The sequence below is a fragment of the Parasteatoda tepidariorum genome, chromosome 2 (assembly GCF_043381705.1).
Source record: "Parasteatoda tepidariorum isolate YZ-2023 chromosome 2, CAS_Ptep_4.0, whole genome shotgun sequence".
In the NCBI taxonomy this organism is placed as follows: domain Eukaryota; kingdom Metazoa; phylum Arthropoda; class Arachnida; order Araneae; family Theridiidae; genus Parasteatoda; species Parasteatoda tepidariorum.
In genome coordinates this window covers 30735390-30757279 of record NC_092205.1, presented here as the reverse complement: position 1 = coordinate 30757279, position 21890 = coordinate 30735390, and the positions used below count along the sequence as shown (strand labels likewise).

The 21890-nt window shown below is 25.8% G+C and overlaps 2 protein-coding genes across 2 annotated transcripts in view; one reads left to right on the top strand and one right to left on the bottom strand.

Moving 5' to 3' along the window:
* Positions 1–922: 922 nt before the first annotated feature.
* Positions 923–20443, bottom strand: LOC107454958 (F-box/WD repeat-containing protein 9). Its single transcript, XM_016072326.3, has 9 exons — positions 20270–20443; positions 19842–20094; positions 16999–17141; positions 15404–15538; positions 13807–13925; positions 8398–8638; positions 6510–6623; positions 4752–4907; positions 923–2759 (listed from the first exon to the last, which is right to left on the bottom strand). The coding sequence occupies exons 2-9, from the start codon at positions 20077–20079 to the stop codon at positions 2673–2675; spliced, it is 1233 nt and encodes a 410-aa protein (XP_015927812.1). The 5' UTR covers positions 20080–20094; positions 20270–20443; the 3' UTR covers positions 923–2672.
* A 53-nt stretch (positions 20444–20496) lies between these two features.
* LOC107454959 (MOB kinase activator 4) overlaps positions 20497–21890 on the top strand; it is a 12797-nt gene continuing 11403 nt past the window's right edge. Inside the window, exon 1 of the mRNA XM_016072327.3 lies at positions 20497–20942. Coding sequence (XP_015927813.1) covers positions 20883–20942 — 60 coding nt within the window. The 5' untranslated portion in view covers positions 20497–20882. The remainder of the gene's footprint in view (positions 20943–21890) is intronic.

Genomic DNA, 21890 nt, shown 5'->3' with positions numbered 1-21890 from the left:
AATAATTTCAAACTATGATTTCTTGGAAATTATTTGACCAATTTATTTTGGAATTTTGATAGTTAAAAGGTTATTGAAAATTGATCTCTCTTGACACTTTATAACTTAAATTTTTTTGGTAATTAATAAATTCTAATTGTGCAATTAAAAAAAATGGTGAAATAAGTATAAAAAATTTTTTATACAAAAAATCTATTTGCACAATTGCTTTTTAAATAATTTTTTTTATATACAGTAGGCTCTTGATTTTCTGTCTCATAATTATCCGGCCTTTATTCTATCTTGTCGAGTAAAAAATATACTAAAGCAGTTTTCTACTGTCAATCCTCTCCTATTAGTCTGCCAAGGGTAAAAATATCAAAAACTGCATAGTTTTGAATCTTTTTAGATATGATTTTTCGTATTGTGTAGTTTATTAATAAATAGTAAGTTTCTGTGCGTTAATCGTTTATCTTAAGATGTATAATATGTATTTTTAATTACATGGGAGAGGAGGTAGGAAATGGAACTGCAGCCTTTCCAGCTTTTTTGCTATCCGTCCTATCTCTCTGCCAAATTAGATTGGATAGTTGGACACCTAATGCATTAATAAAAAATAGATAACCAATTCAACAAAACTTTGATGCTTTTTGCATGAGATTATATTTAAAAAAATAAAACCTTTTAGAAAAAAAATTGCAATCATTGCTCATTTAACCACTTTATTAGTATAAAATTCTAAGGGAAAAAAAGTTTCAGTATTCCAAAGCAAACTATCACTTTTTCATACATTAACACTTATGGAGTAATTAAATAGATTTTCTTAGTAAAAATTTACATATTTGATAACAATTCACGGAAGGAAACATATTTTATATTAAAATTTCTTGTTTATTTAAACTAACAAAGTAAACCAACATTAAAAAAAATTGGATAAAACAACTGGAAATAAATATTCTTTATTTTAGATAAATTATATCAAATTTTCAAGTACAAAGTGTTTATTATCAACACATAATAAAATGCAAATAAATGCTCAAGAAAGCAGGGAATTAAATTAAATATTTAGTCTTGAAGACTGGAATGTAGAACATAAAATTCTTTAAAGATGTGCACCATAAAGTTATATTTTATAAGCATTTTTCTTGAAGTAAAGTACATTTGTATTTATTTTATGTTTAAAAAAATATATAATGCTCTAATAAAAATATGTTTCTGTAAGTAAAACTTGAAACTTACGACAAAAAAGTTAAAAAAATTTAGTTAAAATAAAATTATTAAATTGCGTTCACAAACAATGTCTAATCCATTTTTGTAAAACAAAACATTTTTAACAACGAAATTTTGAAATACAGTAAAGTCTTTTTTTATACGTTTTTTGTATAAGTGTCATCTCTTGCAGTCCCACTTCATTTTCAAAGCAATGTTAAAATAGTTCATTTATAAAACATAAATTATCATTTACATAATAGGTACAAACATAAATTATCATTTATATAATAGGTACAAACATAAATTATCATTTATGCGTTGTTTTTTCCTGCCTTTTTTGTGAAGTATATAAATATTTGGCCTGGATTCCAGAATTTCTAAGTGAGGTACTGAAAAGGAATTTCTCCTTCCAACTTCAGAAGAGTAAAAAGTAACACAACAATAGGAAAAACTGACAATACAGTTTTGTACTGACAATACAGTTTGCATTTTTTCTTCAAAAAGAACTTCATTTGTAAAATGTCTCTGAGCACAGATTTGCAAGTATTTTTATAAATCAAAACAATAGTAAAACAATTTTATTAAAAGATAACAAGTTTTATTTTAATTACTTTCTCAATTGTTTTTTATATTAATAATATTAAGTGCAAAATTAACAATGCTAGTAAGTTATTAGAATTATTTTTATGAAAAATTTCAATTTATTGTTTACTTTTCAGTTATAGGTTGTAAAATTTATACGTCGAACCACATCGGTTCTCTGAAAGACATATAAAAATTGCTTTACTGTATAATAAATCTTTCCCGGAAAGAACAAACCATTTTTACAACAAAAAAAAAGCACATTTCATTTTGAACTAAGAATCATTTAAAAAAATGTAAAATGCATAAAATTTTTAAATTATTGATACAAACACTAAAAATATTGTTTCTTTATTAGTGATTTTGAAACCACTCATTTTTGTTTTAATAATTAATTTTGAAAAATGATTAACAAAAATTGCATGCTTTGCAATCCGTAAGTAAGGTTTATTCTGAATCCAAATATATTGATCCAAATTTATTTACTAGAGAATCACAGATAACTATTTGTATATCCAAAACAGTGACCACCACTTAAAATATTGCCTCGAGTAAACTATGTTAAAATAAAAAATGAAAGTTATAACACAAACTTCAAGCATATAAATATCACAATAAGCAAACTAGGTGTAAAAAAATGTTAAATAATAATATAGATTTGAATTATTTATATAAGTAATGTACAAAAGAATTGTACAATCACAGTGTTTAAAAACTTTAGATAAATAAAATTGGAAGTATCAGAAAGAAATAATGTTACACAGAAAACATCGATTTCTTTCATTATTTTGTGTGATTTTCACACATTGTTAAATAAGTGAAATAAGTTTTTATGGAAAAGTGAGACCAGTTAAAAAGACTCAGAAAACAGTCATAATAAGTAGAAGAACATTAATACTTCATAGTTCTTCTTCTTCTTTAGGTAACCATATTGAAATGGAATCATCAGTATTAGCACTAGCTAATGTTGTTTTATAAGCAGATATCTAAAGAAAATATAAAAAGAGGTATTAGCAAGATGGTTATATTTTTTAAATAATAAACTGCTTATACATTTGGATATCCCTTTTTGATACATCTTTTTAATCCTACATTGTCATTCAGCAAGATATTTTTCAAGATTTTCTTACATACAACGAGAGTTTTATTTTGCACAGATTTTTTTTATTGATAAAAAGAGTATTGGGTGTAGTCAATCACTCATTATCTTCAGACTTCATAGATTGATTTTTAAAAATATATAGAATATACAGTAATCAACACTTATAGAACAAAAATCGCATGATTATGCAAATTTAACCATTAAAGCCTATTAGCTGATTTTAGTGTGCTTTACTTTAAAAAAAAGTTACATCAAAAGATGAGACATTTATTTATTTGTGTAACTAATGGAAATTTTAATATTTGCAAAAATTAAAAATGCTAGAAGGTTTTTCAGACTAACTTTCCCCATATGTCTGCAAATTGGAAAATTATTTAAATTATTTTTTTACATTTATATATTATTTTAATATCAGGTTAGATGTTAAATATTTAAGTCTAGCATGAGATGGAACCTAACAGGATGGAACGAAAAAAAAAAACAAGTTTTTCATTTGGATTTGTAATTACTCAAAGTTGTTTTTTATTATATTTTACTGTGGAAAATATAAATAATATTACTTAATATCTCAAAAAGGTACTTTTTGTAAAATTTTAAGCTAAACTGTTGGTTTCAACTAATTTTATTGTCTGTTTTTACTAATAAGTAATGTAAATGTATTAAGAACATATTAAATAATTTCCCAAAAATATTTGACTGAAATATGTAACTTTTTTTAAGAAAGCGCTGCATCATTTTTTTTTTTTTTTTTTTAAATGAGAAAAATTAAGAATTTGGAACATATGCTTTACTCAAATGTAGTAAAACAGTTATGAAGTTTGAGAGAATATTGAATATTACAGTAGGGAACCGATTATCCGGAACGATCGGGACCATTGCTATTCCGGACAACTGATTTTTCCGGTTTTGTGAATCACTACAAAAAGCCGTTTTTTTTATTGTTAAACCCAACTAAAAAAATTAATATTTGGAAATAATCTTAAAAAGAAGAAAAAACGATGACACTAATGATTATTTCCAAAATGATGGTAAGGTAAACATCTTTCAAAAAAGACAGAAAAATCCTAAAATCTTATTAGGAAAAATTAAAAAAATTTTTTTTTTTTAAAAAATGGCGGGAAAATATGTTGAATTTTGTTCTGGTTTTCTGATTTCTGGATAACGGATTCTCTACTAACAGTATATTATTGGCAGTATATTATTGACAGTATATTATATATAACAGTATATTAGTATTGAATATTATTATGTTCCTATCTCTTTTGAGTAAAATACAGATAATAAAATGAGTAAAAATATTCTTAATTATTAAGACTTTTAAATCATGATAAAACCATAAAATACAAACTTTGTGACACTCGCCTGCATTATTTCTACATTTTTTAAATTTTTATGTATCTCTCTTATTTTGTATAACACAAAAAAATAACATAACATAAAAATAACAATATTTCAAAAAAATCTAAATTGAAAGAGACTTTAGAAAAAGAAGTAAGAAAGAAAAAATTAACTAATTATTTTGCTATTAAATAAAAACAATAATAATTCAATAAGTTAAAAAATATAATATTATTTCAAAAATATTAGTTATCTTAAATTTCTACTGGAATTCATTATTTTGCGTGCATTACTTTAGCTCGTCATATATATATATAAATTCTGTAATAGCTAAAATACAAAACAAAACTTGTTTATTTTTTAAACAAAGATTGCTAAATAAATGTGCATTATCAGAGCTGTATTATAAAATCGAATACTAATTGGACTTAAAATAAATAATTTTGAAAAACAAAATAATTTTTAAAATATGATTTAATCAAACTTTAACAACATTATTTGTAGATAGGTAATAATGCTTTATGTTATTTGTACATACTTTGGATACTTCTGAGCCAACATTTAAAACCGTAATTATAGATGGATTTTCACTAGGTTCCAAAACTCGAATAGTTTTATCAGTTGAACATGTCATAACTGATCCTAAAGAATGTTGAATTCCAGTTATTTTTGTTTTGTGACCACTTTCGTAACTCTATTAAAGAAAAAAGAAAGGACATTTTTACACTCAAATAAAATAATGAAAAATTAAGCAAGATATCAAACAAAAAATTGTAAAGCAGCAAGACAATAAGGAAATTTATAAAGATATTATTGTGAGTGCTGCTTCAGATCACATTTAGATATACAAAATTAAAAGATAAATTTACCATTATTAAAAATCTCAAATTTTTCTAATTCTTTAAAGGAATTAATATTTTACTAAAAACTTAAAATTTTTATAGGGATTTCTTTACTGAATCTTATTTACCATAAGAATAACCATGATAAAAATAAGCTATGAGAAAAATATATCAGCACACTAAAATAATAAAGAATAAGAAACTATAGCAAATAAAATTTTTAAACACTATGTTTTTCATGTTGTTTTAAAAGGAGAAAATAGTTACATTTTCTGTCACATCCATAAACAAAAATAAAAGTTCTATCACTTTCGAAAAAAAGTGGAGATATTTTTTGGTGGTGATAGAAGTTATCATAAAATTATACATTCTTCATTTTAGGTTTAATGAAATAGAATTATTTTCTCTTTTTTAGTCTACTTGAAAAATGCAGTTTTTAAAATTTGAATTTTAATGTAATATTCTCTTTTTAGTCTTGTGCCCATTAGTTTAAACTTGTTGAAAAATAGACAAAAAGTGCTTTTAAAATAAATTTTGTTAGAAATTAAAATATTACAACATATTGTATTTATTGTTGAAATTTGAACACTCTAATTAGTTTGAAAGTAGTTAAAAACTTGAGTACAGAAATTTTCTGCTTGTAGCCATCAGAAAATGATTGAAACATGTATTGTGAACAGTGTTTCCTAGGGAGATTAAATCACTCTACTTTCAAATAGAAAGTGAGCAAAAGTTTGAGTGAGAATAAATTTTATTTAGTAACAAAATGATGCTAAATTCTTGTTGCAGTTAGAAAACATTTGAAACTTGTATTTTCAACTAGCACAAAGCTCAATTTAAAATTAGAGTGCTCTAACTAATGAGAAAGTGGTTGTAAATAAGATTGACAATACATTTTCACAATATCACAATACATCTAACATTCCATCCTTTGAGTCTGTAATGTAACGCTGCTAGTTTATCTATGTAAAATTAAATTGTCGCTACTAGGCCGGGATAGCCAGGTCAGTGGGGTGCCGGGCCCATGTCCAAGAGTTCGTGGGTTCGGTCCCCGCCGGTCGAAGACTCCCCGTGTAGTAAATGGTAACTGATGCACGTTAAATCTGTCGAGTCTCAAAGTCCTCCACGTTCCCATAACAAATCAATACCTCTGGGGGTACCGATCCAGGAGTTTCCTTGTCTTCTGGATTGGTTCAAAATTACAAGGCTACGGAGTTGAACATTAGTAGTCGTAAACCCAAAAATTGGGTCGACTATTCAACGGCGGTCATAAAATAAAATACATCTAACAAGAAGCAATCGGGAAATGATTGAAACTTGCATAGTCATCAGCCCCAAAGTTACAGTAGAAATTTAAGCAAGCCTAGTTAGGGTGTGTGCAAATCGACTCTTACATACATAAAAAAAAGTGTTAATAAAAAACAGAGTAATAAAATTAATGAAGAATAACCTACTTTCAATAGATCAAAATTTCCACTGACAGGATCAATGACATGGATAGAGCCTAAAACATCACCAACAAGTAGCTGTCCATATTCGTATGACATTGATAGAGGAAAACCTTCAAGCTGGAAAAAATGAAAAACATTAGCATAAAACATTATTTTTAAACATACACGATTAAAAATTTAACATTATAATATTATTAATTATGCAATACCAATAATTTATACATAGTCAAAAGTATATTTATATCTTTATAATCTGAGTTTCAATTTAAGTTTTTTTACATTCTTATTTTTAATTTGTTTTACATTGAATTGAACTTACATTGAATATTCTATAACAGAACAATATTAGAAAAAAATTAATTAGTCAAAAGCTTTCAAAAGTCAGGAAGTTCTTTGTGCAAGTTTGTTAGTGTGACTTTGGTTTGAAAAATGATGAGAACTCAAAAAAGCAAACACGTTTAATGAATTTTAGAAACATGCATAATGAATAGAAGAACATAAAGACAAAGAACAAAAGCAAACATGTTTAATGGATAGAAGAACATAAAGCTTAAACCGTTAATTTAACAAGAAACATATTTGTAACTTTTTCCCCAGTATCTTTGAATCACAAAATAGTGTTTACAATAAATACAATATACACAAAGTTCTAAAAAAAAGAAGAGCGGGTATTGGGTAACATCTGATTCATGCTCATTAAATGCTTGTGATAGTCAAATTATTTCTTTATTAACCTACCTTTACCTGGCACTTTTAAAACTTTTAATTATTTTTATGCTAATGACAATCAAGATATATGAATCTATTTAATATTCCTAATATGTCATTACAATGTTTTAACAATGTCGTTTGTTGATGTGCCACTAATAAAATAAGCTTATGTATAGCTAGATACCTGCTGCTGCTGCAATGAGAAACTGATTTATGGATCAACAGGAATTAGATAGTTAATTTTACACTGTAAGAACAAAAACTTAATAATTTTAAATGCTTATTTAAGTTTTCTTAATTAGATTTTAGAGTAAATGTTATTTTTAAAGCTTACTTTAACAATAAAACCATGTAAGTTCAAAATAATAATAATAACCCTCTTTACTCTTTTTCTCTGTCTTTTTTACTTTATACCCAATGACTGATATTTTGAAAAAATAGTCCTTTAAATCTACCAGGGTGCGTAACCAAATCTTTCAACAAAAAATAAGCACCTTTTAAGTACTTTTTAAGCACTCAAAAAATATTTTTCACTATATACATTAAAAAAAATTGCAAAATTAATTTTCAAAGACTTAGATGATCATGAGAAAATAACCAGTTTCTGACAAAGAACTCTTTTCTTGATTATATTAGCTATTATAAAATGATCAAGAGATTTTTCGGTTCGATATCAGAGGGTGGGAAATGAAGTCTGAAATTGAGAATATCTTGTAAAATGCACCAGAGTTACACGCGAGAAGGCAATAACCTCACCGAAATCAGTTCAGTAGAAGCACATACGGACTCAAAAGTATTTCATCAAACATGTAAAATGATTGGTGCTTTCATATGCTATGGGCCAATGGTACGTTGAAATAGATTGCTGAATGAATTGCAAATAATGTTAAATAGAACAATGTGAAAAGCACGGTTTTGCACAATAAGTGGCTTAAATCGACATTGTAAAGAAAAAATTTCTCATTTTCGAAAAGGAAAAATTAAGCACTTATTAAAAACACCCAATGGGCAAAGCACTTTTAAGGGCTTTTAAATAATGAAAATCGAAAATAAGCACCTTTAAGCACTTTTAAAAAACACCATGCACCATGTCTACTTAGTAATTTGAAATAAACTGAAAATGTAAGAAATTGTTTTTTGAAATTGTCACATAATAAAAAGTTTAATATACATTACTTACATTTATGGTCTTCAAAACTTTACGAGCTGATTTGTCATACACAATAATACTCTTGTCTTCACTTCCAGATATTACATGCTTATCATCAGTAACTATACAGATAACTGGTCTTTGATGATGTATATGCTGCCAAACTGGTTGAAGATTAGTTCTGGGATCGAATAGGCTTACACTACGTCCATAGCATCCAGATGTTAAATTATTGTCAGAGTATGCCAGACACAAAATAGGGGATGAAAGACTAAAATAAGAAAATTTAAAAAATTAAGAATAATTTTTTTGTCAATAAAATGAAAATTACATGAAAATGAAGCTTAGAGCTTTAAATAATAATTAAGAAAAGCATCCATGCATTGAAAATAATTTTTAGAAATTTTTATTTTCACTCAAAATTTTCATGGTAAATACTCCAGAGAATGATTAATGGCTGATATGGCAAGTGACTAATTATTTATAAAATTGAACTAATGCTGCTGGCTTTGTGGGTTTAAAAACGAAGTTTCTATTAATTAAGGCACATTTTTTACTTTATTTATAAGGCAAATTAGACTTTTTGAAAATTAAAAAAAACAAACTTTTTTTTAAAGAAATTTTAAGAAATTAAGAAATTTTTTTAGCAAAATTTCTTTAATGGAAAAACTGATTCCAGATAGGATAAAACAGACTTTGACTAATTTTTTAACAATTAAAAATAAAACAAATAAATAAATTAAGAATAAATAGATAAAAAAGAAAATAAACTAAAAAATGCAATAAAAATGAGTTTAAAATACTTAAAGATTTTTTTTCCAACAATTTGATAGACTTTTAATTTTATTAGCTTTATACTGCCAAAACTGTGTTTAGAACAAGATAAACACATGAACTGAGCTTCTTTTTCCACCAATCCTCTTCAAATAATATGAACAATAAATGTTTTTAGAAAAAGGCTGAAATTTACAACACACTGCACTAACACAATTAATATTTATGCAGTAAGTAAATGCCAATTCAGCCCGGTATGAAAAACATGGTAACTGAACTTGTTTTTTAGCTTCGAATAGAGTCACTAGATTATAACATAAGTCACTTTCAAAGCCATCCTTCAACAAATCTCTGTCAGCTTTTTATAAATAATATCTACAAATAAAAAGATCAGACTTTTATTTCTTGGTCCATTATATCCTCTATAATTCAAAATTTTCTTCTTTTAATTTATAAACAGGAGCTAAGAAGTTTCAGTAACCAAGAAATAAGAGGAACGAGGATAAAGGTGTTAGCATTTCTTGGTGACATTAAAAGATTATAGTTAAACAATCAATAGAGAGATAAAAGGAGCTGGAATATAATGAAAATAAATTAAAGAAGGTATTCAATATCCTTTTTTATACATACAGGACTGATTTGTATCCCTTTGGGTGTTAAGAAAAGTTTTCTTTTAATAAATAGGTTTGTTCTGTTCATGATACTTTATGCCAAAAAAAAAAAAAAAGTTCAGGTAACATATAGGTGAGCAAACATTCACGAACTTTTAAAATTAACTCAAATAAGAATGGGCCAATTTCTTAAATACCTTTGTGAAAATCAAACAAGCACTTACTTCATTAAATTGGCAAACATAAATAAAAACAGGTGAAATAAAAATTAATATGGAATTTTATTCAAGCTTTAGAAACATGTGTGTTAACAGCAGAGTTGGCCAAAAATGTAATCGATTACATTTTTTGATTACAGTAATCAATTACTTGTAATCATGATTACAATTTTCAAATATTTTGATTACAGCTGTAATCATGATTACAATATTGATTACAGTAATCAATTACTTGTAATCATGATTCCAAGTAATTGCGATTACAAGTAATCACAACAAAAACGATTACAAGTAATTATGATTACAAGTAATCAAAATATATGATTACATGTAATTTGATTACATGTAATTTGATTACATGTAATTATGATTACATGTAATCTAATTACACGATTACAAGACTATTGTATTCTTATAAATGATTATATTTTACAGTAGATAGTAGAATGTATTTTATAATGATACATTTTGCACGTATTAACATGTACTGCATTTTGTACGTATTTGTATACGTACAAATGAATGTAACTGAAATGTATGTACATATGATTTTATCTAGTGCATATGTTCAGACATTTTAGTATCACACACATGTACATACACTTATATTGTAGGTATAAAATATATGTACGTATGTATATAGATAATAATTACGTATGTATGTGCAAACAATGTAGGCATGTACATTTATACACAATGAATATATGCATTTTATGCAAATATTTGTGTATGTAAAATGTATATCTATGTTCATGTACGCATGTATATACAAGTACTTGTGTTTGTACGAACATACATACATTGTCTGTACAATGTATGTCCCATGCATGTATGTGCAATTTATTTATGAACAGTACAATATATGTATGCATGTACAATATAGGTATATCTGTAGGATGTACAATATATGTATGTATACATGTACATGATATGCATGTCCAGTGTATTTATGTACATGTACATAATATGTTCATGCTCAATGTAAGTATCCAAATATGCATAATACATTTGTGAACTATTGTACGTACATTGGGCGTATTTATATTTCACATATATTCATACATGCATTCGACATGCATAACGTACGTACATACACACATTTGAGATGCATATATTGTACAGATGTATATACATATAGCGTACAGATGTATATACATATAGCGTACAGATGTATATTCATATAATGTACATATGATGAAATGAACATATAATGTTCATATAATGTACATATGTGTGTACATATACAGTACGTATGTGCATAAATATATTGGGCATAATTCTTTCGTACAAATTTTACATGTGTACATGCATGCTATCCCTATCTATGCATATGGTGCAATGTATATATGTACAATGAATGTATCCACACATGTACAATACACGTATGTTCCATGTATGCATATCCATATGTACTATATATGCACGTACAATACATGAATGTATGTACATACATTGTACATGCGTACATACATTACACGTATACATATGTACATTACATTTATGTCTAAATATGTGTACAATGCAATAAATAAAATGCATGTAAGTTAACTTTTAATGACTCAAGCAAGTTAAATGACAAAATCAAACGATATTTAAATTTAGTTTTCAGCTTTAATTGTTCTATATCATTTTGAAATTCTCTGAATAAAAAATTATTTTCAGGTATTTTCATGAAATGTTTGACAATACAGATTTATTTTTTTTATAACATAATGCATGATTCATAGAAATTTTTTAAATGGTAAGAAAAACGGTAAATTTTATGTGTGGAATTAATATTTAGAAATTCCAAATAAAATTATCGTTTGCTTTCTAAAAAATATGAGGTCGAGTTTCATATACCTTAGAATAATTTTAAAACAAATTTTAATAACTTTACTCATATAAATTTTTTTAATGTATGCACAATGTATGTGTATATTGTAATTACATATATTTAAATGTACGCACGTATTTGTACATTACTTGTAATTATGTACATGTATACGTTGTATGCACATGCATACATTGTGCATATAACTATTTTTTTGTACATCCATGCATTACATGCGCATAAGTATTAACAAAGTATGTAGTTATACAAGTACATACGTAAGTTGTACATAAGTACATACTTTGCGTGCACATATATCGATGTACATATAAATATGCATGTATACATGTACGCATTTTATTTACGCAACTATGTGCATATATTGTACCTTTAAATAACATTTTTACATATTGTACGCAAATACGTACAATTTTATATACAAACGTACATTGTATATACGTGCTATTATCGTAAATTTATACAATATATGCACTTAAGTACATAAAAGCATGCAAACGCATAAACATTATTTTCATATACGTTCATACATACATTGTCTATGTATACAAAGATACAAAACATTGCCTTTTTGTACAAACTAACATACATGCGTACATGTATCATAAATGCATAATTATATGTACTAAGCATATGCGCATTGCATTAAGTATATTACAATATAATTATGAATATTGTACGTACAAACAACGTTTGTGCATACATTGTATGTATAGGAATCGCAAATTGTACGTTCATGCGTGCGTACATTCTATGTACATAAAAATATGTAAACACATGAATACTTACATAAAAAATTTGACTATAGTATACAATCGTAATAACTTGTAATCGTATAGTTTGATTACAAGTAATCACAATTACATGTAATCAAATTACATGTAATCATGATTACATGTAATCATATATTTTGATTACTTGTAATCATAATTACTTGTAATCGTTTTTGTTGTGATTACTTGTAATCGCAATTACTTGTAATCATGATTACAAGTAATTGATTACTGTAATCAAAATTGTAATCATGATTACAGCTGTAATCAAAATTTTTTGAAAGTTGTAATCACGATTACAAGTAATTGATTACTTGTAATCGTGATTACAAGTAATTGATTACTGTAATCAAAATTGTAATCATGATTACAGCTGTAATCAAAATTTTTTGAAAGTTGTAATCACGATTACAAGTAATTGATTACTTGTAATCGTGATTACAAGTAATTGATTACTGTAATCAAAATTGTAATCATGATTACAGCTGTAATCAAAATTTTTTGAAAGTTGTAATCACGATTACAAGTAATTGATTACTTGTAATCGTGATTACAAGTAATTGATTACATAGCTGTAATTATCTGTAATCAATTACAGTTGTAATCGATTACTGTAATCAACGGCCAACTCAGGTTAACAGGAGTAGACCTAACTCTTGTCTCTAAGGACCAACAAATAGAGATAGGTATAAGTATGAAGGATAAAGTGGGCATTCTTCTGATTTAAGAAAGTATAGAATATGTGCCTTTTTCTAGTTTCTAGAGCATATTTAGCTCTGTGTGCTAAAGCAGAATTCTGTCGAAAGGTTAATTTTTGGATGCCAAAAAGCTTTTAAGACCATGGAATCATAACATGTTCCAAAATAAGTTTGCAGCTGCTCGCAATAAATTTTTTACTTTGTCAAAGTTATTTTTTATTACAAAGTATGAAGTTCAAATTTAAAATGTTAAAGTCTTTTTGGTACTTAAAACTGTAGATTTATTAAAATGAGAGGTATTTTTTAAAATCAAGAGTTCTCAGAACAATTTAGATTTTTATAAGCGGTAAGCATGATAATTGCACAAAGCCAATTTAGAAGAAAAACAGTATTACCGCATTAGAAAGGGATTTGTTTTTACACAGAAGTTGTTTAATTGTTTACAGCAAGTGAATTAGTCAACAAATAAAACAGATATCTTAAGAAAGTCTGAAAAAAAAAACTGTAGTAATGCATACAAATAGAAACAGATACCTATGAGTACTAAGTACAACAGATGGATTCTCTAAATCCCAAGTTTTTATGTTGCAATCAAATCCACCACTGTACAATGTTTTATTTGATTTGTCATACGTTAATGACCAAAGCCAAGCCTAAAATAAATTGAAGATAATTATTTCACAATCATTAAGGGTTTATGTAATAAGAGTTCATAAACATTTAAATAAATGTACACATAAAATAATTTAAAGATTACACTAACTTAAAGATATTTATTATATGAACAGCAATTTTAATGAGCAATTGTAATGATTTTTAGATATCATTTCATTAATTCTCATTACTTGATAATTGATTATTTAATAAGTTTAGGTTTTCTCATTTTGCACAATTTAAGAAAGCAAGCAAAAAGTAGGCTGGGTAACGTTGTTTAAAGAATTGATGATGTTGATATTCATTCGTGCTGGGAGCTTGACATCCATATGGCATGCACTTAGATTGAAACAGGCTCTCTCCATAGAGATGATGGTTTTTTCCTAACTCGTAAAAGAGTATAAAAAAAAGTAGTAGTCAAAATATTAACCACATCCAACAACATATTGTGAAGTCTTTGAAACTGACTACAAATAATAATAATAAAAAAAAAGAGATTTGAAATTCAACTAATATGTATTTTTTCCTTATTAGGATTTAAGTTGATAGATTTTTGTATGCACTAGTGAAAACACTTTCAGCTTCATTCTATTGATACATATTTTGCTAAATGTTTTCAAATCATAATTTATGCTTGTTAAAATAATTAATAATTTATTTACTTGTTTAATAGAGGACAAAACAAATTCGCTGTATTTATGCTTCTTTGGTATCAAATAATGCAGTTAAAGATTGCAATAAATTATATGCAATGCCATATGAAACTCATACTGATAAGGAAATAAAAGGTTTATACTTATCACAAATGCATTCTAACAGTAAATCACCTCTCTAATTTATCTTTTTAAAAGTTATTATTAGACCATTAAAAAACATTACAATAAGTTTTTTCAAAACTTTTAAAAAATTTAATAAGAAAGATTTTATTTTTATTCTCCCAATTCACAACCTATTATAATCATAATAATAAATCATTGACACCCCCCCACTTTCAGCTATTCTTATTTGAAATGATTATTTTGACTTCTGTATTATTACTCAGAATAGTTAAAGCATCTTTTTTGTGATTTTGTAAATTAATTTGTTTTAATCCTTTGATATAAAGGCTCTGATTTTTGGCAATTCAGATGAAAGAATGAATATTTTTCAGTCAAAATGTATCATATACATCACATTCACAGTAATCATATCAGTTACACAGAATGACACTGTCACAGCCAAAAACATCTCTATTTAGAGTAACATATAAAATAAGCATATCAAAAATCTTAATAAATGCAATATTGGCCACTAGAAGACCAAAATATAGTATTAACTAGAAAATACAAAAAGTTACTTTATGTACTAAGACTTTGAAAACTATACAGTATTAGTATAGAACTCAACTAAAGTATGACTTTGAGCTGCATCAGAATTGTTCTGCAAATACAATTTGTGTACACACAAGATCTGACATTAAAACCTCATTGTAACTTACACTACCATGAGCTCCAGTAGTTGAATTTATGAGACAAGAAAGATAATCACGAGGGTTTGTCTCTTCTTCTAAACTTGAAATACTCCATAATTTTAAAGCGCCATCTCTCCCCCCAGATGCACACATCGAACCTTCCTGAAATTTAACAAAAGTCTTTAGTTATAATTATAAACATAAAAAAAATTAGATACACAGTATTACACAACTCAAATTCGAAATCACACAGCACAAATTGAAAAAAAAAAGAATTTGTCTTTTAAATTAGATTGCACAGTAAATGATTTACTATGTACAACAATAGATTTACAATTTAAACAGTCTTAATATTAATTTTTAAAAAAAAGCAAAAATTAATTTTTGATATATCTGCGACATAAAACAGTATCAAATTTATTAAGTCTAAATATATTTTTTAAAAAAGGATAGAATATTTATTTAAATAAATATTTAATCAAAATATCAATTATATTACAAAACCAGGTTTTAAATAAAAGTCTGAAACCAAACAAAGTTGTTTTTTTCCTGTTGACCCTGTAATCTTTCAAGCATGAGTAGAAATAAAGTTTTCATACAGACTAAAAGTTAACATAATATTCTCATCTTTCAACAGCTATGGAGTTAACTTAAACAAAAAAACAAGCCTGACCCTAAAAGTAATGCAGAGATATTAATAGATTTCATCTTTTAGAATATTGAGTAGGGAGATGTTTCTAAAATTTTAATAATATAAATATTTTTTTATTTACTTTTACTTAATATTACTTTTTAAGTGCTCTTTTAAATGATTTTCTAACAAATAAGAGTATTCTGATTCCTCCCTCGGAGTGAGACAAATAGATATGCAGGGGTGATTGTGAGTCCAACTCAAAAATCCGGAAAATTTCTTGAGTAAAATCATTAAATAAGCATAATGTCTTTATAAATTTAAATCATTGATATTTTCAAAACATTGAAATCTAAATAAATTATATACAGCATAATTTAAATGAATAATTATGTATAAGTTTATTTTTATCTCTAATCACATTTATTATTCTACCAGAAAAAATATTTACAAATGAAAGATGCCTAGTATAAATTCTAGTTCTTCTTCTTAGGCACTACAGCCTATGACAGGCCAAGGCCGTCCCAATAAGTTTTTGCCATCTTGATCTATTCTGTGCCATGGCCTAGTTCTAATATTTCAAATTAAATATACAAGAATTTTTATACATAAATGTGATCGATGATTTCTTAAAACTTCTGGACCTAAGATTTCCGGAAACTTCTTGAGCGCAGTTAGGGAAAAATCCGGAAGTCCCGATTTTTTCTGGAGCACAATCACCTCTGGACATGCTCATGGATAGATATTTTTCATAGATACACATAGATATTTCTCGACAAAACAAGTCAATAAATAGGTAGTTAATATCAAAATTTAAAAAAACAATCAAGTTTTAAACAACTTTTAAAATTTATTTTTTAAAAAGAAACGGAAACTATTTGTAATATTTAAGAATTAAGTCTCTAAAATATAATGCTGAAAGGAATTACAAGTTTTAAATAACTACAATACTTAGAAATAAGCAGTTAAAATAAAAATTATATTGAAATACCTCAAGCAAACTGACAACATTCACAGATCCAAAATGAGCATCTTTCAAATGATATAAATGCATATTCTCTGCTTTGTTTTTCCAAAGATCATAATGGTCTTCTCTCTCTATACAAGCTTCTTTCCAATCAAAGTCGGCTGGAGCTAAAAAACAAAATTATTTTTAAGAACATATTTTAATAAATTTAGTTGCTTAAAAACAGTATTTACGTCAGAATATTTAATTATCTACAAGGACCACAATAATTTTATCCATACTTTTTTTCTGGTCTAAATAATATTAATAAAGATAGATTTTATAAAATTTTTTTTGATTATTGACAACACACATTAAAACTTAAATGACCTACTTTTTTAAAAAATTTATCGCTATAGCTATAAATATTTTAAAATTGTTTTTTACTTTACCTTTTTGAAAAATATAAATTTTTTTTTTTTTAAAAATTGAATGAAGATTTTATAAAGATTATTTTTATTTAAAATGAAGATTTTATAAAGATGAAAATTTTTCCATCCATTTATTATGTAATAAATAAATAGAGAATTCAAATTTTAAATAATACAATACAGTAAAGAGTCCCATATCCGGATTCATAGGGACTTTGGCAAGTCCGGAAAATAAACTTTTATGGATAATAGGTGCTGAAGCTAAATAAACATCAAAACATGCGTTATTCAATAAAAAATAATGAAGAGAAAAATAATGATAATTAATATAAATTTCATAGAACAATGGTTTCTTATAGACTGAATAACATTTAAATAACTAAAGAATGCTTAGTATGATAAAATATATTATTAAAAAAAATAAAGGTGAGAAGATGATAATTTGAACTTTCTCTTTTATGAATAAAGATAGGTTTTTCCTTTTCTTTTTCTATTATAATGTTTAGAAATAGCAGTGCAGATAATAAAGCAAAAATAATTTCAAAAAAATGAGTCATTTAAAAATTCCTAAAGTAAATTTATCTCATTTAATAAAACATAAATAAAAATCTAAAATGAGCAACAAAATTCAGTAATTTTTTAAGGAAAATATCTATAATCTAAAAGAAACAAATCCTATCTGCTGATGTTCTTTTTGAAAACTATTAATATTCAACTTAGCTAATTTTCATAATTTATTCTTCTTACCAAATATTTATTTTCTCTTCTTACCAAATATTTATATTTATTTCAAATAATACAAATTCTGTTCTTATATATTCAACAACTCTTTTAGTGTGCTTATTGTGACAGAATAAATAAATGTTTAGCTTTCAGAAAAGCAGCAAGAAGAAAATTAAAGAAAAATATATTTTTTAATTTTAATTAATACTTTTTTCTAACAAAGAACACAGCAAAAAAAAAATTAAGAAAAGTAAAAAGTCTTGTTTATTTTGATTTTAAAAAAATGGTCCAGAAAATAAATGGTCCTTATAAATGGATCTCTGGCAATAGAACTTGGTATTGTATAATATTTGTAATAAGATTGTTTTCAGTAATATATTCTATTTTCTCAGTTCAAAGAGTTTCTATTTTTTATTTTTTCACATCATTTTCCTTAAAGGTTTATAAAATTAGAAAAAAAAATAATTAATTAATGAATAGAAAAAAAACTTCTTTCTCCAAAAACTTGATGTATTACTTTTTCTGAGAAATAAAGCAAAAAAAGTTCATATCATGCATTCCCATCAATTGATGAAATCCTTTTCTTGAAAAGGAGATAAAGTTTAAATATTGAAGGCAGGGCCGGATTAACCTATAGGCACGTGCCTAGGGCCTACGAAAAACTTGTGAGAAAAAAATTTATCGGCGAAAATAATTTAGCTTTAAAAACAACAGGTGTATTTTGCACAAAATTATGAACATACAAATAAAAATATAATATTTTTCGGTAATAAATTATTTTGCAGAATCTTATGATCTAATATATTACTTTTTTGCAATTTTTGGATTCAACGAAATCTTGTATTATGCTGTCGAATTGCAGATAAAGTTCAATAAACAAATTTGTAAATTAAAATCCATATTAATAAAAATGTAAAAAAAAATATGCAAGAAAATTTTAGCATATATTTTGAAAAGAGGGGAGGAGTGGGGGAAGGGCCCAAAAACGGCTGTGCCTAGGGCCTACGAAAGGTATAATCCGGCTCTGATTGAAGGGCTTGGGAGAATATAATGCTAAGTTACATTTTTAAGTTCAGGAGAGCATTTTTAATGAAAAACACTGTTTCCATCAGTGCAATATGTTTTTAAATATTGTCCTGTTATCAAGAAGAAATTATGAAAAGTAGTTAATTTATCAGGAAAAAAATACTAAGGAGCAGTTTGGAGTAAAATTTCTCACTTTTAAGTTCAGGACAGCGTTTTTAATGAAAAACACTGTTTCCACCAGTGCAATATGTTTTTAAATATTGTCCTGTTAAACAAGAAGAAATTATGAAAAGTAGTTAATTTATCTGGAAAAAAAATACTAAGGAACAGTTTGGAGTAAAATTTCTCACTTAAAAAGTTGTGTTTATCATTATAATGCTTAAAGCATAGCAATTATAATATTATTGTAGACTAAATATAAATTTACATTTTAATTTCAAATGTAAACAAAGATAATGCTTTTAAATAGCTTGCTATTTAAAAGTATTATTTTGACGAAATCAGAAAATAATTCAAAATAAGAATATCGTTTTTGATTTAAAACTGACTTAATTTTATTCAATTATTTATAAACAGAAAATACCTATATTTTTTATATACATTAATAAAATTTGATATATTCCACAAAAAGTATGGGCGCAACTGCGAAGAAAAATACTACTTTTCATCAACAGTTATACCTGAAAAAAGGATAAAACATTCACACACCTGGTACAAGAGGATAACGATTAGGCCATGATTCAAAAATTCTCATCCTCCATGTTGATTCATTTTCTATAATATCTTTAAACTTCTCACAAACTTGACTTAAAACATTAATAACATATTTTGCACTTAAAAATGAACATATATGTAAGAAAATTTCAGGTGGTAAGGTATCTAACTTAAAATAAAACGATTCATCTTTATCTTCTGGACTTTCGCTCGTATCCATTTTACTTGACATCACATAAAAAGTACCCTAAAAAGACAAAATAAATTTCTATCAGGAAAAGAATAAATTCAAAAGACAAGAAAAAATTAGTTTTTAAAGGGGGCAGAAAAACTTAGACTGCAATTAAGTTTATCTCATAAGCAAATCTTTCATCAGCAGTCTGTTCTACAAAAGTAATAGCAAAATTAATTTTCATACTTACTGACAAATAAATGCTATATGACAGATTTACTTATGAAAAATATTTTTATTTTAATTAAATAAAGGTAATTAATATAAACATCTCTATCCTAAATAGAATGCAAACACAACAGTCAATTCAAACTTGATCAAACACAAAACATAACAGACGAAAAAAAAACTAAAGAACGATCTCAAAACTAAATGCTTCTTGTTGCCAACTTCTGCAAAAAATAATTTATATTATCGAAATTTGACTTAAACAAACCAATTTTTGTCGTTTAAAAATCTTATGGACTATAAATTTTGTTTTATCAATGCATTTTATGTTCATTTATTGGCTAAATATGATAAATAATATTAAAAATACTAACTCAAACCTCTGGTGTAGAGTTTAAGAACTAAATAGAAGCCCTTGAAATGAAATGAGTTAAATATTATGTGTAACTATTTTCAATATATGATTAGTGAATTGTATTTTAAGGATGGAATGTTAATTTAAATATAATGTAGTGAAATTAAAAATATAAAATAGCTGCATTAGTTTAAGTATACTCTAGAACTCATAAATGATCTCTTAAAGTACAAAACGTATCCTCGATCAATTCATCTTTAACAAGCATCGTACCATAAACATGAAGATGGCTGATACGTCTAGTATCCTGAGAAGAAATCGCCCAGGCACTAAAGCCCAAGTAATATTTTGAATAATATTTTCTTATTTTGAGAATGAAAAATGTTTCTCTGTTTTTTTTATTATTATTTTATCACAAGGGAAGTTGCTCTTTCCGATAATTTCCCTCATTATTTCTAAGGAACTAAAATTTTTAAGTTAGTTGAAAACAATGATTTTACATGAAAATGTTTGTTAATATTTTTAATTTTATCGCTTTCTTTAATTAAATATTTTTTCTATAAAGGATCTATTTAATCTATTATGTAAAATTGTTATTCATATATGTATTATAATTTTGGAATAAAATTTTTTTCTTATGATAGATTACATACTTTTTCAAAATCTGATTCATTCATGAGTACTTATTATGAACTATTTAATTGTAAATAATGCACTTATCTCTTGTTTTCTTTGTAAATGATTAATTTTCTCGCATTTGATGATGATTCATTTGATTTTATTATATGATTATAATTTTCTGTGCATAAGTTTAGTTTGATATAAAATTGTTCTCATTTTCCTTATATTTTTATATTATATATAAACGAAATGATAAAGATTTAAATTTGAGATTTCTATTTTGTATGAAATTAAGACACATTTTAATTTGTTGGTAAAATGTAATTGAACTTAATTTGCTGGAACACCAGCTAAGAACTAATGTGATGTTTTCATTAGAATCATATTTTTTAAACTATGAACTAACAGGGAGCAAGTAACAAGGGCAGGGTTGGCAGGTTTTTGACATGTGACAGTTTTTGACAGTTTAAACCATGGTTTAAACCGTCACGTCAAAAACCTCACCGTCAAAAATGTCGAAAATGTCAAAAACCTATATTCATATGAGAAATTTAATTAATACATAAAATTTATATATTTTTTAAAGGGTAGTGTTTCTAAATATGTTCTAGAAAAAATAAATTTAAAATTTTGAAGAAACACTTATATTTTGAATAGTAACCAAAAT